General features: G+C 40.7%; 2 protein-coding genes across 38 annotated transcripts in view; one reads left to right on the top strand and one right to left on the bottom strand.

The window, feature by feature from the left end:
* Nucleotides 1–1,274: 1,274 nt before the first annotated feature.
* LOC111253837 (uncharacterized) lies at nt 1,275–5,171 on the top strand. 12 transcript variants are annotated; one of them, XR_015318225.1, is made up of 5 exons: nt 1,327–1,920; nt 2,075–2,239; nt 2,469–2,911; nt 3,488–3,878; nt 4,463–5,171. XR_015318225.1 is itself a non-coding variant. In XM_022813930.2 (4 exons), the coding sequence occupies exons 2-4, from the start codon at nt 1,724–1,726 to the stop codon at nt 4,580–4,582; spliced, it is 417 nt and encodes a 138-aa protein (XP_022669665.1). In that variant the 5' UTR covers nt 1,275–1,412; nt 1,662–1,723; the 3' UTR covers nt 4,583–5,171. The 12 variants fall into 12 exon arrangements, 4 of the variants coding, with proteins under 4 accessions (XP_022669665.1, XP_086832572.1, XP_086832577.1 ...); XR_015318226.1 differs by having other exon boundaries at nt 2,075–2,654; nt 2,792–2,911; XM_022813930.2 differs by lacking the exons at nt 2,075–2,239; nt 2,469–2,911 and having other exon boundaries at nt 1,275–1,412; nt 1,662–1,920; nt 3,779–3,878.
* A 2,251-nt stretch (nt 5,172–7,422) lies between these two features.
* Nucleotides 7,423–16,823, bottom strand: part of LOC111245298 (uncharacterized) — an 88,812-nt gene continuing 79,411 nt past the window's right edge. For 10 of the 26 annotated variants that reach the window (XR_015320207.1, XR_015320217.1, XR_015320208.1 and 7 more), the window contains 4 exons: nt 12,668–14,840; nt 10,474–12,274; nt 10,210–10,363; nt 7,423–9,835 (listed from right to left, as the gene is read on the bottom strand). Coding sequence is in view for 1 of the 26 variants with exons in the window: in XM_086979040.1 (XP_086835166.1) it covers nt 12,702–14,840 (2,139 nt within the window). In the remaining 25 variants the exon portion in view is untranslated. Of the gene's footprint in view, nt 9,836–10,209; nt 10,364–10,473; nt 14,841–16,823 lie in introns of those variants that run through there. The other 16 variants (XR_015320239.1, XR_015320243.1, XR_015320241.1 and 13 more) reach the window with 16 other exon arrangements.

Genomic DNA, 16,823 nt, shown 5'->3' with positions numbered 1-16,823 from the left:
CCATAGAGCTCTTTTGTCAATGATTTGCATTATGGTATCATATTGACAAATAGGTATTCAAAGCTATTGCCTCCGCCTTGAAGAAGCACCTGTCCATTTCGCATAGTATTAGATCGAATCAGTGAGGTTAGAGTTTAGGAGATATTCTAAGTGAAGTAACATAACGACAGCAGAGGTAAATTTCTTTAATAAATGGTTCAGCTTACTACGAGATACTTGTCTGCCTTTAAAAATGTTCCGAGCCATTGGCGCATTGGACCACCAAATTCGCAGCTGTGGAATATGGTCCAGCAATACAAAAGTAAATTTTATAAAAAATGCATCTCTCACTTGCAAAAACCCGCATTAGCAGAATCATCGCTTGTTTCTGTAGATGTTCACTTCTTCCTTCGTAATGGCTTAGTGGGTTACTTATCTATTTGCTGATCGTAGATACATGTGGTGCTCGCCGTCTGATGGAACACGTAATGGCGTACCACTCGTAAAGCCCGAATTATTTACCAATAAGTTCATTCATCAATGCCATGATTTGGCAAATAGAAGGTAATGAGTCTACAGCATTATAAAAGGGATTATCCTTATTTCTGTTCTACCGTATTTGGAATTCTATGACGTGTCTGGATGCTAGGAATGGATCACACAACACACATTTTCTTTCTTCTATGTTATAGCAATATCTGTAATATAAAGGTTTTTCTATTTTTTAAGCACGCCATAGCTTTCGACTTATGAAATTATATTGGAATGGACCGTTACTTCTTCCACACCTATTCCGACTACGCTTACTCAAAATGGTCAAGCGTTGAACAAAGTTATTGTCTTCATTTAATTAAACGTAGATTTTCGATCGCATAAGGTTCGGTGGTACATTTAAGTATATAAATCTCTAGGAATAATTTTCAAAACAATTTAATTGACCACTAGTTCACGTGCATAAGAGACACCTCTAGTCATCCTTTTTCTATATACTATATAGTTTTTCTTTTACATTTTGATAATATAAGCTGCTGGCAATGTTCTTAAATCCCATATCAGACACCGCTCTCGAATATCCGTTATTGTAGCTTTCAGAAAAATGTAAAAACGTTACGGAAATCAATTTAACTTTCTCTTCTAATTATACACTGCAAGCTTTAACACAAAGCTTCTATACTCCTGTGAAGTCTATTCGAATTAGTCGCCGATGGGCTATAAGCAAGCGGTCGTACTTACTCCCGCAAGGAAACAATCAATACGTGCAGTCAACATGCACATGACGGCCGCTGTATGTTGTCTCCTCTAGATCATCGCAGTAAGAGGACGGCATAGTTCGAAAACAAATCGAACGTTCTGATACACATATATGCACAACATGTTTACATGAAACCAAGCTGCCCGTTGGCAAAAGTTCCGACATCTCGCCTAAGTTTCGAGTTAACAGTGCAACTTTTCTCGCTTTTTTTTTAAATTTGTTGTATAATAATTGGTTAATATATTCACTCTTGAAACATGCGTAGCCGACGCATTAAGAAATTACAAAGAAATATTGTGCGGGGCATTCTATTTACATGAGATAATTTTACAATCGATTGTCGTTTTGAATTTTATAAAATATTTGCCAATGTTGCACGCGACCTATTTGATTATTAAATTTCGTACCTGTATGGCTCTGTATCGAACAGACATGGAAAACAGCAAACAGCCTACCCGTCGATTTGCTTGATAAGCTAGGAGCAATTTCAACATGATCCGTTGCTGTGAGTGGATATGTTGGTTCCTGTGTGGGAGGAGCCGTAAAGCGTCACAGATAAAGAAAGACATAAGAAAGATCAACAGCGTCATGTTAGAACTCAGCTGTAGGCTTGAGACGCTTGAGCAAACCCGCAAGTGCCAGGAGATCGTTGTCAACATGTACACAAGACAGCTTGTTATAATTGAAAGGTGAGCTTGTAGGCTTTCAATTAGCGCTCGGTTATATTGCTCAAGTCGTGAACTCTCAGAAATACCAGAAAAATCTTTTTTTTAATAATAATGATATAAATAATAGTGAAACATCTAAAAATATATTTCGCCGTTTGGCCTTCTTCTGATGCAGGTTTATATTACGTTTCGTGCTTTCACGCCTGTAGAAGCGCCTGTAGAAGAACTACGGTTGCTCTAAACACTAAACAAACTTCAACTCATTTAGTTGTGTAACAATAGGAAGCGGCTTCAGATTCGTTCTTCTTTCGCTAGCGATACTTCCATTTTCTTCTAACTGGTATCTATCGTAACGAAATTTCACTTGAGATTTTAGGATCAATTATTTGAACAGTGTTTCTAAACGGTTCATCTCGTCGAGGAATAATTGATAGAAATAAAAAGGTCTTAGGATCAAACACCTTTATCCGGTTGGACGTAAGTATGTAGAACATACATAAAATTTGATTTGAACTACTCTGTTCTTAAGTTAAACAGTAAATCTTCTTTGTTTTCGTTTCGTTATGAAGTGTGCTATACCGTTGGAATGGTTTTCTGGCTGTACAAGGCCGTTATCACTGTTGTGGTAGGACCACAAGATTTTACTCATAATTTTGGGTATAGGGATGCGTATGCTGGGCGAAAAAGAAGTGAATTTTACAGATTCCAAACTGCCAAGTGACCCAAGATATTTTACACCCTGCAATGAAGATCCTGTGAGTAAGAGATATTGGCTCATCTAACAATTATCTTTTTTCAAAGTGGTTTGCGGCGATCCTCGTCGAAGACGAGTGAAGCACGTTCTTTAGGCCCATAAGACCATTTATACAAATAACTTTTTTCACTCACACAGGTTGTGTGGTATGTTTCATTGACGAGACTTGAAGCAGCGACTTCTGATCTCTTCCCGGAGCCTTGACCGTCTAAGCCTCCGCATCGACAGCAACTTATGGACCCAGTTAGCCATTTCTGGGTAATATTGTCAGCTGTATAGACCTCGTGGTATATGGCACACCTGTCTCAACTTCTTTCGGTAACTTTCTCATCTAGGAGAAGGACGAATGAGAAGTGATGCCAACGAGATTTACCACCTTACACACCTACCTCTACCAGCCCGAAGTCAGACTAAAATGATGTCTGGACTAAAATGTCCGTGACCCGAACAGAATATATATTAGTATTCTGGTAGCACCATCGGACAGCTCGGAAGCTATTAAAGCAGATACGACCTATACACCATAAGTTATAATGTAAAACCTTATAGGCGCATTTTTTATAATTAGATTAATGCAATGAAAAAATCTAAAGTCTAACAAAAAAAAAAAAGCTAAAGCAACACAAAATTTATGAAAGGGTAGCCTAAGCAATTCTTTTTTACAGGCTTCATAGTGCCCAAAACGAATAAAAGCTAAGATATAATTATTAATGCGAACATTCATTTCTACAGCTCTATATACAGCATTACTATGTTATTTTGTTTGTCTGTCTGTTAGAACTACATCTTTGATATATGACTTATGCGCTCTGAAACAAATCGTCTTTTATTAAGTATTGAGGGTTCCCAGGGAAAATTTTATATACTTTGCTATAATGGATCTCGTCTTCACCCTTGAGCTTGCCTGAAATGCCTATATTTAGGAGAAGGTCAGCAAAAGGTAAGTTCTAACGGGATGCAATACGAGTGGCCTTTTTTGAATCATACCTTTCTTCGCTTATTCAAACTCAAGTACATCCAAAGCAGTTCTTATGTCTTGAATGCCAATCGTTTAAATCAAGGCGAGAAATATACTAGTGATAGAATCTTGTAACTTAATAACGTGTAACAACATATTCATTGCAGATATTCAGCTGACAAAGGCTACGAGCAATCAATGTCTGGATTAACGGAACAGAAACGACGAATATGCGATGCGTATAAGAAGGCGAAAAGCGAATTAGATGTAGGTGCTATTCCATTTGAAAACTTAATGTTTATATCCATTATTTTACTTTTAACAAAAAAAAAGGAAAAAAAATTAAAAAGGCAAGTATCTGCCAACTGTATATCCTACTCTTCGATTAAAAATAGAACCAGAACGAATAAAATATCAAATATATCATTACGTCGGAGATTTTGAGTAAGAATATACAGTGAGGGACACGATTTATTTGCCTGTATTTTCTCGATGGCTTGCAGCTATTAATATGTCTATTACGTATTGGACTATTACCGCGCCCGCCTAAGCTCCTATGAGTAAATCGCCCATCCCTGACTCCTTTCTACAGGAGGACACTTTTCACAATAATTCTATCGACTTTAGTTGTGCGAAACGGCTTTGCAAACGAATGATATCTACTTTATTTCGCTGCACAATAGAAAAAAGCTGTATAGTTATTTATCGTTAATTCACAGTGGTCTGTCGGTTGCTTTTTCTACTAATAGCGGATAGTGCTCCATTTCCGTGAGGGTTCATCTACAGGCGAAAAGACCTCTGTTTCTATAAGTACGACGGCATTGCTCTTTGTTTGTTTTAATTCTACATAGGAAATCGTCAGCAAGCAAATAAGTACGAAAAAAGAGTATGACACTAGTCAGCAGGAGGTGGCTAACCTCGCTGACCTCCTGCAGCACCTTCAGGCGGAGCCAACAACGGGTGCTCAGTAGAAGTTTTTGCGGAGTCCGATTGTCGGTAACATTGTGAAGAGACTTCCTACCAAGCCTAACAGAAACCTGGAGACAGAGGCAACAAAATTAACGAATATTTAGGTGTCGTGCCTTTTTGTGCACAAAATAAATCCCGGTGGTCCGTCTCACTTATTTTGAAAGCGGGTTGTGTGCAGTGATGGGTAGAATGGCGAGTGATTTGTTCAAGCTTTGGAAAACGAAAATGCTCCTAGATATTCTACGAACATATGCCGTAACAGCTGTAACCTTGTATTTAAAATATATGGACGATTTTGAACTCACACAGGGCAATTGTATTGCCTAAAATACTCTGCAAGTTCAGTCTATTATAGACCTGTAATAATTTGTTATTGCCTGCTATTACTTTTATACTTCGACGACGAAACCAAAGAGCTGTCAAGTGCAGCATGTTTAAGACCATCAAACGAAATAAACAGATATGAGTAGGATAAAAAAATAAAAGGATGCTACATATATGTAAACATATTTTCCAAAGAACGCAATAATTAATAAATGCTTGATAGAGTACGACACTTTCGGTTTTGGAGTTGTAAACTCACGGAACTAATTTAAATGCTTGCTTAATTCCAGTAGTTAAGACTTTAAAAAAATGATCTAGTTATTTTTTCTTTTTCTAATCTTCGGCCTAGAATGCTCCACAACTTAGGTCTGTCAGGCCCTCTCTTGTAATTAATAGAAAAAGCTTACAGAAAAGCAAAGTCAGTCAATCTTTGTTTATCATAAGAAAATAACTTTGTACTAAATAGTAAATAATACATATAATGATTGTCCCAATATATGTATTATTCAATTTTTTCCTGCTCTATGCTTCCAAGTCATTTATCCCAAATGCGATGAGCCTAAACCTTTATTCAGACTTCAGATAGAGCGCCTTGAAGATGAAGTAAAGTTTCTGCAAAAATTCGTTATATTTTACAATTTTATCACAATAAATGTACAAATGCTGGCCAAGCCCATAAAAACTTGTGCTGCTGTTTATGGTCAAGATGTGCTATCGGAAGAAATGACCTAAAGATTGTCCTGTCGTTTTCGTTTCGAACATTTCTATACCAAAGATGCTTTCCGTAGTAGTCGACCAGCTTCAAAAAAGTCGATGAAATTATTGCGAAAGTCGAGCAAGACTAGCGCGTCATGATATCACCAAAAAACAGATCATATACTATCTAACAGTTTGAAATCATTTAAAAAAAGCTAGTTGCAAAAAGCTCTGTGTTTAGGTGCTACACGAACTGACGCAAACGATCACGTTCCCATTTACGAATCTACAGAAACGTACCGAGTCATTTCGGTTGATCACGGGTGGATCACATACAACAGGAATATACAAATGAAAAAACGTGTTACAACCTGTGAAAAGGCCCAGAATGAAGCAATGGCTCTATGTTTAACGGGGTTGGAAGAAGATCGTGCATTATAAGCTGTTTCCGCTTGGCAAAACGATTAACTCAGGCTTCTCTAGCAACAACTAAAAGAGTACAACAGATGATTAAAAAAGTCAACCGAAACTAGTGAACAGAAATGCGTTGTCTTCAGGCCACGTACGTCTTTAGCTCACCGGCAAAATTGAATAGAAGATTTTAATGCACCCTTTGTATAAGCCGGAACTTACATTATCAGACTGCGAAACATCCTTTATGGTATTAATTTAATTTCAATGAAGAGACGAAGAAAAAGTTTGTAACAAGTTGTCGTTCGAAAATCGCAAAAGTTTTACAGTGAAGAGATTATGATGCTACCAGAGAAATGGCAGAAGGTCATCAATCAAGATGGTGTACATTTAACTTGCTAGGATTGTTTTGAAACATAGAAGAATACTAGCTTCAATTTTGGCTTTAAAACGGTCATTACCTTTTTATACAAGTTCGCCTTGGTAAAGGAAAAGGCGAAATTGATAGTCTGTATTTCGCATATCCTTCATATTGAGCTTATTATCATAATGGTTTCAAAGTTGTCTTGGTAGTTGTTCTGTCGACGCATTTAGCTTAGTATTGAGAAATTGGAACCACAAAATACACTTGATCCCTCTTTTCTAGCTTTTCTCTTACTTTTGATATTATATTCTGTAGGTCAGATGTCGGCTGCCATAAGTCCAATAAGGGGAAATAGAAAGTCGCATTCAACATGGGAAAGTACTAATGATACTGGAAATTGAAGAAATCTGGTCTAGCAGATAAACGGTAGGCTGCTATAACTCGTAGTCATGTTAGTCTCTCAAAATATAGTGTATACACGAGCTTGTCGACGGAGAAAAATTAAGATCGTTATTTTGGTGTAGATGTTAACACGAAAAAGAATAGGACACGCATGACAACAGTTAATTTTATTTTACGATATTAACAGTATATGGACAAGAAAAAAACGTTTTAGCTGATCCTGTTGGTTAAGGCCTCTACCTGGCAGACATGCTCTATACAACATAATTCAACCATAATTAGGCATGGCTATGAATATAGCCTTTTCTCTACCTTTATGAAGTGCATCACATCAACGTCTAACTGAATTCCTCATCAAAGACTTCCCGAAAAAAAAAAAAAAAAAAAACAGTATACTGCACAGTGTTGCCAGGTCAAGTGAATATTACATAAACGTAAGTATTCGTAACAGATGGGTCTAGAAAAATTTACTGATGGCTAGCATTGAAGGCAGGTATGCCTTTCTCCAATGAAAACGGAGTTTAAAAGACTATTTTTTTTTTTTTTTTTTTTTATAACCGCTATGGAAACGTTCACTAGAAGTACTTAACAATTCCAAATATGATTTCAATTCAAGCTCTAAGGCACAAATAAAATGGATATCGCTTAACAACAATAATTTATTTGTTTATTAATTACTCATGAGCGAAATTCATTCTTAATATGGTCAACACTTTTCATTATTAATATTAGACCTTATCCTTACATTACTATAGCTAAATCATTCACCTTATTTAGGAGCGTAGTAGCATCAATGCTATTGTCACATACATATCACTTTTTACGAATCGGAAACTATCGGTCACTGCCAACTCGATCATGCTTAAGTATAAATAAACGCAAGCCTTCGTGCTCAGCGTTTGATGGGTTTGATTTTTAACCTCATTTCTGCCACAACCTGCCTTACACACCCAACACAGGCAAGATCATCTAACGCTAGTACATGGCTGAGCGCGAATCAGAGAGCCCTATTATCCACGAGTACGTGAGCTGCGTACGTGTATTGTAGGACCGATAAAAAGACCCACGGCACGCGCTCGTCGTCAGGTCGGTGTTGATCGACAGTTTTATCGAAAAGCCTTAACTATTTACTAGTACCGCCAAAGTCGGCGGGGCCACAAGCGCCTATTTTCCATGTGTCTGTTATATGTAAAGCACGTGATGCAGTTGCTCTTGGCCCGATGATTGATCCATCTAATATAGCATTATTAAGCTATCTACGGGGTGATTATACAGGAGGATGACCTTTTACAACAAAAACGAATGACAGGCCAGCGAAGACGCTGGTTCAGGTTCCCAGGGCATAACAAGCTATTTAAAATCTCCGTTACAAAGAATCTTGAATATGCGGATTTCGAGGCTTTTGTTGAATGCCAAACGCAAAAGCTCGTAGAATCTCAGCGGTCGTTTTCAAAAAAAAGTTCATAGCTTTTTCACGTGTGAATAAAACGCGATTAAAAACATCGGCGCTCTCCCTGTTTGTGAACATGTTTGAACCGTTTGCATCGTGTGACAGAACAGTCTGTTGGATTTCTGCGCAGTGCGCATAAAAAATTATTTATATTTCACTCGTCAATATATCAAGCAGTACTGTTACTTGACTTAGGCGTGTTTGTGCATCGCCTCGGCAATGGTAAATGTTGATCCTCTCCAACACTCGGTATGATTTATTTCCTGTACCACCCTGTTATTCAAAGCATTGGAAATTGGTTCGGCTGAAACAGTGCGTTTCAGACTTTGCCTTTGTTACTTTCATCCGAACGAGTTCGAGTTAATCAATCATTTGCGATGGCGGCGTGAAAATCGAACTAGTATAAAATGGGAATATATGGAAAGTCAAACTTGTATCGGAAGCGATTCCTGAGAAAAACAAGCTTCAAAGGCAAAGTGGGTGACACGAAACGGTGAGTATCTTAATCGATATTCAATTGAACCATTAAGCATTGCGACCCAAATAACTTCGAACGATAAATATTCAAGTTGCTCTTTTCATGACGAAAACGAATTTCGACGAGATAAGCCACTGCTATATATTCAGTATTTGTTTCATCCACAATGGCAAAACTGAACGAGTTTCTATATTAAAACCAAGAAACTATACTTATCGATGTACCATCACAATCTAAGATGGAGCTTTCATGGCTACATTTTGTACAGGACGCATCGTTTGCCTTCTCATCACGCGTTGACCGAATGCTTTACCAGCACTAGCATTTTGAACCTGATAAAATATCAATAAAGCATTTTCGAAAATGAATATTTAATAAAAACCTGTTCAGCTTTGCTTGAGAATGAAAGCTTAGGATTTTTCGCTTTTACACCATATTATCTGTTGTGTTGTTGTAGAATTACACACAATGTAGTGAGGAACTCCATATCGATAATTATTTTTCACCCATCGTCTCTAGGAAGTTTTCCAGGTAGCAATAATGGCACCAGGTCCTCTATATTAGTACTGCGTATATGTGTTCTTCTCTTTGTACGGGAGACCCGCAGAGGCACTAGAAAACATCTGACAGAATGAACATCGTAATCTTTGATACGCTACAATAAATTTAACATATACAGTATTGAAATTCGTATAGCACCATATGGCACCTTCCGCCAAGCACGCCCAGGTCGGAGATTACATTGCTGTCAATATGCCACGGCCTGTGTGGTACGTAGGTATATATGTAACCGCTTCTGCGTATTGAAATGGGTAAGCCACTAGACGATAAACTTACTTTACGTTATTCGGTCATGTCAGATTATTCGGTTGTACAATATACGCATAATTTTTTGTTTTCGTTGCGTGTGTGGGAACTTGTTGGTATCGGTGAAAGGGTTGTGATCGCCACCAACACGGGCCAAGGGTGAAATGCGGTGTGATGCCCCAAAGATGAACACCTGCGCAAGGTCTGCTTAGAGAATCTTCCACGAGACTTTTACAAAGCCTGCCGTTGGCTGATCTAGGCTTTGAATTCGGGCACCATCAGCCGGCTCACATCGTCAACAGGCAGGTCAGATAAATAGGTACCTGCGAACGCAAAAAAAGATTAGTTCATGACAAGTACATGTAGTAGGCAGGCTGCTCCGGACAAAATGTTACCATCGTTTTTATCAGTACGTTTGCACGTGAAAAAGGTTTCCTGATGTTTTATATATTCAAGTATCTAAACTAGTATTAACAATTTAGTTCGTTACGCATTGTTTTTTATGTTAAATTAGAGAAGTGAACCAGATAGATTATAACCGAGCAACAAAAACCCTCGAAATGATCACTGCCCTGTGTGCCCGAGCGTCATCGTTTTCTATTATTATCTCCATAATGCAGTTGCTGGTGTATCATCCGTTAAATGAACTGACATAATAAGTGACTGGACGGTAAAGTTCGCCACAGGCCAGGCATACCTCGCCGCATTAGATCTACGTTATCATCATTCGATACTGCCAGGCGTGTAAGGCACACAGCCATCTCAGGTCCGTCAGACGGATTGCACGCGGACACATGTTTCATCGACGCCGCTAATTGCGGCTATAAAGCTGTTAAATGCGGATAGCCGCTCTGAAATTGAATAATCGCAAGAGATCGAATCGGTCCTACGTTCGGTTTCAATTGAGTACAGTTTTTTTTTAGTGGTGATTATTATTAATGTTCCCTTGCTTGTTACTCACGTGGAGGTGGCTAACGGAGCTCGGGGGTAACCTGGGAAGAATCAGCCACAGAGGAAAGGAACGATGCGTTTTCTCTCTGCGTTGCTTGCGGCTCTCCTAGCGAACCTGAACGACGTCAACTCAGATCGATGATTAAATGGCTACAGCCGACCGAAGTCGTTCGTTGTTGATTCGATTTGTTCAACACAAGGAGACATATGTCGACATCGTACCGCCAGTGCACACGATAATTTTAATACCACCGCCAACCATAAAGTGTTAGGTTGTTAATATAGGGAAAAGAGGCCGGATGTAATCCGCAGGCGTTACAGAAACATAGTGGTATCTATTAATCTTAACGGTGTCTGTATAATATAAAGAGCAAGTAGACTCTTGGACAGGGAACAAAGTAGGTGTTAAATTGGGAACAGCGGGATTGTAATCGCACCAGCTGTAAAGGCCTAAAACTTGAATATCGTCGTCAAAGCTATTCTGTAACTCTGAGCTTCTTCTTCTTTTTCTTCTTATGAAGATGTGCTGGACTTCAGGATGACACTATGTTGCCGCGTAAAATGGTGATATTTTTAATTGTCTGATGCGTTCTTCGAGTAGGAAGTCTGATTTTATAATGGAATAAAGCAGTTGGAAGGATAAGAGCAAATACAAAAATAGTTGTATCATTGTTTTTGGAGAAAAAGTTGATGAAAACAGCTGTTACAAGTAAACTATAAAGAGAACTTAATGTTAGCATAGGTGAGTTAGAGGGCAGCAAGTAGTATAATTCAGCCATGATACGGTTTCTAAACACTGGAAGATATAGTCTTGCATAAGGCCATAGTTCGAGTCAGCCTGTTCAGCAAAAACCATAGAGAAAACACTAAGTTTTAGGATGTACTGGGGATATCCACAAGCAAACGGTGCTACATGAAAGGCATTTTTGATGCATAGCTGCAAATACAAAATTGTTGAAGCCCTTTATGTTTTTTGTATGTATTTTTTTAAATATATTTCTTTATATATGTATTTTTTTTTCTTTTTAAATGTCTAAATACCACCACGAGGCCATTCGTCACATTTTTCTAACCCTTGTCCTGTATCGATACTTGTTGTAGCTTTCTCTCTATAGGCTTGTATGATATTTAAGATCGCAAAGTGCTTCCGAAAATGCACTTACTTGACCGTACATAGTCTGCACTGAGTTCGACTTTGAAATAAGATAATGGTTTCGTGTTTAGTTCAAAAAGGCCAAAAAATTACTGAGCCCTTTTCTCGACAAATTAAAAATAATAATTGTAGTTGTATTACCGCGCGCAATGAAAAATATGTTTGCTAACAGAAAATAGCTACGTACGAAAAGAAGGCCCTTTGTTGAATCAAATGTTAAAGCCCGCTTAGCTGAAGCTAGATGAGGTACGGTACCGCTACAGTTTGTGTTTAACTATTCGCACATGTTGCATTGTTCACTGTGTAGCAAGTTGCGCAATACGTACTTTTTCTTTTCAAAGTGGTAAATGAATAAGGTATCAATCCCCGTAGTTCCGGATATTAGGTCAAAGAATATACCTGGAGAATAAACGAACGTGTTTCGTCAAAACAAACTCAGGCCCTCCTCCCCCAATCCTAGCCAATTACAATAATTGTTGTCATTATCATTACTATACTACAAGCAAAAGTAGCTGATATCATATCTTTGCATTATTTGTAACGCAAGAAAGGTGCAAAATTGCTTAAGGCCTTTTTTTTTTATCAAAAAGGAATCGTACGTCAGAGCGCCGTACTCACCGCGCGAAGAAGCTGCAATTAATAGGCCGGTTGCTGCAAACTGAGAATAGCTCAAAAAGAGACAGAAAGCAAAGGCTCTACTAGAGGTAGGTTAAAAGTGTATCTATTAAACATCCATTATTCATGCTGACTGGGTAGGTGGATGGATGAATGGATGGATGAAAAGGTAAGGAATAGTAGTCCGAGTATATAGTGATAGAACAAAAAGAAGAAGTACACCCGAGTATCGTTCCATAAAAATGGTTTAAGTTATTAGGCATAATGACGTTTGGCAAGACTAACTTAAAATAGTTCTGTTAAGAAAGAAGGCTACGGCTGGACCGCCTAGCGTAATTCGATTGTATGGCAATTTTACGAAGCACTCTAAATTAGCAAGGTGGGTTAATCAGCCACTCGTTTCGAGCTCACAACGGAAGCTTACCAGTTGACTTACATATATAGGTGTATCTATAGAAGTGGATGGGATTTTAGCCTGTCCGGATAAAGTAGATGTAGCCACCGGGTTTCGTCGTTTTAAAGGATGTCTGGGGGCTATCTGTCTTGAAGACGGGCGGTTGCGGCGGCAACCCTATGGGAGCTGGTGGCGCTACAGCATTCTTAGGTGTGAAAAACACCTGCTCTCGAGGCGGTTCCGGCTCCTCAAGGAAATTGCCTGAATCAACAAAGTTACTGAAACGGTTGCTTTTCGGTGCGCTATTGAAGCGAGACTTTCCAAAGCTATCTTCCTTCGATGGAAAGTGACCCCCGTGGAAAATTAGAAAACTGTTTCGCGGAACACGCTCAGGATCGAGATCGTCACCTTTCCGTCGTAGAACCTGCCCCGCTTTTTTCTGCTTATCGAAATCAAGAATCGATATCCGCTCATCATTGAATCGGAATATCTTTGGGTAGCCATCAAAGCTGCCCCGAACGTAATCGTACTTTGGGAATGGATCATTTAGCCTTTCTGGTAATTGAAGATTTGGTGGTGGAGGAAGCGCAAGGGGGTAGACCTGATGAGGAGGATCTACAGGGACAGGACCGGCTTGTGGAACCTGGATGGGTACGACGGCCGCTGGTGGTCGCAGCGGAATTCGTGGAGCAGCCCGGAGGGGAGCCACAGGTGCCAACGGTAACGGATCCCCCGGTACGGCGTCGTCCAAAACTGGTGTGGGCAGCGGCAAACGGGAAGGTAGAGGTTGCCGGGGTCTTGGGGGTTCTTGCGGGGGCGGAATTCCCCGTGTATCGAAATCAAACAGCTTCGGCAGCTCAGGGATTAACTGAAACAGCGCATCCGGGCTGTCCTTGAAATTTATAGGCACAGCATTGGGATCGAACACTCCGCGATATTCAATGTGGTTCGGACCCACGTTGGTGAAGAAGAACGAAGCTTGTGGCGTTCCTTGAAACGGGTGGTCTTGTAGGAACGCTATGCGTTTGTTTACGCTGGGCTGGGTTTTATTTCCTGCAGGGGATTTATTAGTTGTCTCTGTATCCGCTTTGAGTGGCTTAAACGCCGACTTGCTATTTTCTTTCGGACTAAACAGCTTTCCCGTTGAGCCGCTGCCACGCTTTCTGCCGGAAGTCTTTGGCGACTTCAGATTTTCGGGTTTGTCAATGAAATCCAGAATGTCGTCAAAATTAACATCCTTCTTCTTGCTTTTTGTCGGAGAAGGACGGTTTCGTGAGAGCGGATCGTTTGCAGACGGGGGCGAAATTCTTGTCGCCGGAACCGGTTCATACCGGTTTGGTTGATTCGGTAGATGGGGCTGACGCAGCGAGACTCCAACAGGATGACCGGCATTGATAGGCTGATCAAAATCTGTCTTCCTTTGTCTTTTAGGGGACCGTGTTACCGCTACAGGCGAAGGTGCCAGCGGCGGTGGAAGTAAATCGTAAGGGGCGTCCTTGAACAGCGCCGTGGATGGTGGAAGCGCTGGAGTTACTTCGATGGCTGGTGAACTGGTGAAATTTTGCCGTCTTTTGCCAGCTCGTTGTTCTTTGTTCGGAACTGATGAGCCGTGGTGCTTTCGGCCTCGCTTTTTCACCTTCTTAAGGTTGTCAATGAAAATAGGCTCATCGACGTCAAAACGCCGCTCAACAAGAGGCGTCGTTCGTTGTTTGTCGAATCGTGGTAGGGGTGGAGGCGCGACGTATCGCACTGGTGCCTGTGTAGGTTGACTGGGCTTATCATCATGGGACTGGCCTGTTGGCCGTTTCCCTCTAGGCCGGCTCACTGGTGCTTCAGTATTGAGCTTCAATGTGTACGGCCGAGGAGACGTAAGTGGCCTTAGACGGGTTCCGAACGGAATATGGGTTTGATATGCCTCCGTTGTTGTCACGTTTATGTCAATATCGTTACGGCGTGCCGCGTTGTCATCCGGTAACTGAAACTTTTGTGATGATCGTACGCTCTCGTGGGGGACAACGACAGATACCAATTGTTTCGAATCAATTGCATGCAAGTACGATTCCATGTCATCGTTATTATTGGTCTCGCCATTTCTGCTAGGACCGCCATTCCTGGGGATGTATTCTATTGGGTTGTGTTGGTTATTCTTCGTCGCATTGATGTTCCTAGCCGCCCACAGTAGCCCCACCAGCAGTGGCGCTAACCGTGGTATCATCTGAAAGGGCGCGACAAAACGTCCGAAGCAGAACAAAGCGCCGATTAGTACGTCTAACCTCACATTACAACATTTCTTTACAGGTAAACAAGCCAAAACATGATATTCCCACAAATTGCGTCATAAGCCTAACGTGAGCAGATTAAACGCACAGCTCCTGCGACGTTGAATAAATAATATGCATGATTTTACGTTACCTTCACTGAGAAGTTCTATAAGTATTGTTCAAAGGCATCACAGAGACGTTTTCACTATGAGTGCTATTGTATCAGGGTCGCGACGACGACGACGCTGTAGAACATCGGAGCGGGCAGAATTTGCCATCCGCTCAATTGTACGTCTCAATAACAATACAACAGACAAAGATGAATATTGTAGATTGTTGTTTAAACGGGTAAGCCAGAAGTTGTTCATGACTATGATTAAATTTCGATTATCTACAAGTTAGGAAGCATTGGCTAAGAAATATGTAATTTACAAAGACTTTTATCCGGAAAGCTTCAATTCTGATGGGAAGGTTCGCTGATAATGAGGTAGTATATAACCGAAACGGAAGCTAAAGCTGTATCGGATACAATGTGTACCTTTATACGTCGTAGAACGTTGGACACCGCGCACGTAGAACAAAACATAATAGTCAGATACTTTGAGCCAAGAGTATTCGGATAGGAAATGTACTGTATAACATCGTGAACCACCTTTAAAATATGAATGTATCAAAAATGATCGACCACACGTTTGGCGCCATCCAATCATATCCATCATTCTAGTATTATGTCCGATTGAAACGGGTACTGGTTCAAATACGAGTTCTTGAGCAAATCGATGCGATACAAAAGAATAGCGCGCAACTAAACACAGATCGATATTTTACTTCTATTTCAATGCGTGACGTGATAAGTCTAGAGTTTTCATACCAGCACCAAAAATTATTCTCGCCTTAAGTGTCGCATGCACGCCGAATTATATTTCTACCTATTCCTGTCGCGCGACACCGCGCATTTCGCCAAAGTAAAGGTCACTGCCATTCAAACACCTGCCTACAGAAACGCGAATGCTGTAACCGCTTGGCCTCAATAGCGGTGCGGCTTCTTCACCCCCGTCGCTTCCTTGTGACCCCCCCCCCCTTAAGGCCATCCTACTACTATATGTGGCTGAATAGCCCGTTTGTCCCTTGCAGGCTTCCCAGACGCATTCTTCTTCCTAGTTCCCTGCCCTCTGTAGGTTCTTGCCGGCAGGGTTCGGCGGTGATTACGGAAAGCGGCGGTACGATCCTAGCAGGGCATCGTTCGCAAAGAGAGCTGCCTTAATCGACGACGCAGTCCGCCACATTTTTATTGTTGTCATTTTACTTGTTGTGTCCTGAACTCCGCTAACCTCTGACCTTGGTTTTGAATGTGTTAGCTCGCATTAGTTGTGGCATCAAATCTAGCCCAAACAAGTAGCAGCAGCAACAAATGACGAGGGAGCTAGCGTCGTTCGCAAAGTGGAAGCGTCAGGAGAAATAGTCTCTTCTGGGCTATTCTGTTTTACCGCCGTACGAAGAAATCAGCGCAGCGCTCTGTAACGACAGTCTTCTTCGTTTCGACTGTAGGCACTGCTACAACTAATTCGACCCTTTTGTGCTCGCTGTGAACCACTGACATAAACACCACTTTTATTATGAGCAATGACTGTACACAGGGGTGTACTCACCCGTAGCTACCATTATCTTTATAGTGCACCAACAGCTATACATATGTGTGTGTATATAACTCGTCTCGAATAGCAGCAGCATTGGCAGTAACAGTGAAGGGAATAATAACCTTGCGGCGTCTGCTCTGAGCTACTATAGCTGCAGAACTACTAGGTGTTAGGTTTACCTGTAATTGATTAATTGACACACAGACAGCCACATACATCAGCAGCTTGTCACCAGAGTTGGTGCTACCACCAACGCCGGCATCATCTTCAATCGGGTATTTTACGTGTGCCGCGTAAGTG

The sequence above is a fragment of the Varroa destructor genome, unplaced genomic scaffold (assembly GCF_002443255.2).
Source record: "Varroa destructor unplaced genomic scaffold, Vdes_3.0 BEIS01000001.1, whole genome shotgun sequence".
Lineage (NCBI taxonomy): Eukaryota > Metazoa > Arthropoda > Arachnida > Mesostigmata > Varroidae > Varroa > Varroa destructor.
The sequence above is the reverse complement of the archived record's forward strand: the minus strand, read 5'-3'. Positions and strand labels throughout refer to the sequence as shown.

Bases quoted from the DNA above. Each gene is read 5' to 3' on its own strand.
- LOC111253837 (XM_022813930.2), top strand. From the start codon at position 1,724: ATGATCCGTTGCTGTGAGTGGATATGTTGGTTCCTGTGTGGGAGGAGC. The intron at 1,921-3,778 runs GTGAGCTTGTAG...TATTCATTGCAG, and splicing joins CAGCTTGTTATAATTGAAAG to ATATTCAGCTGACAAAGGCT. The intron at 3,879-4,462 runs GTAGGTGCTATT...AATTCTACATAG, and splicing joins AGGCGAAAAGCGAATTAGAT to GAAATCGTCAGCAAGCAAAT.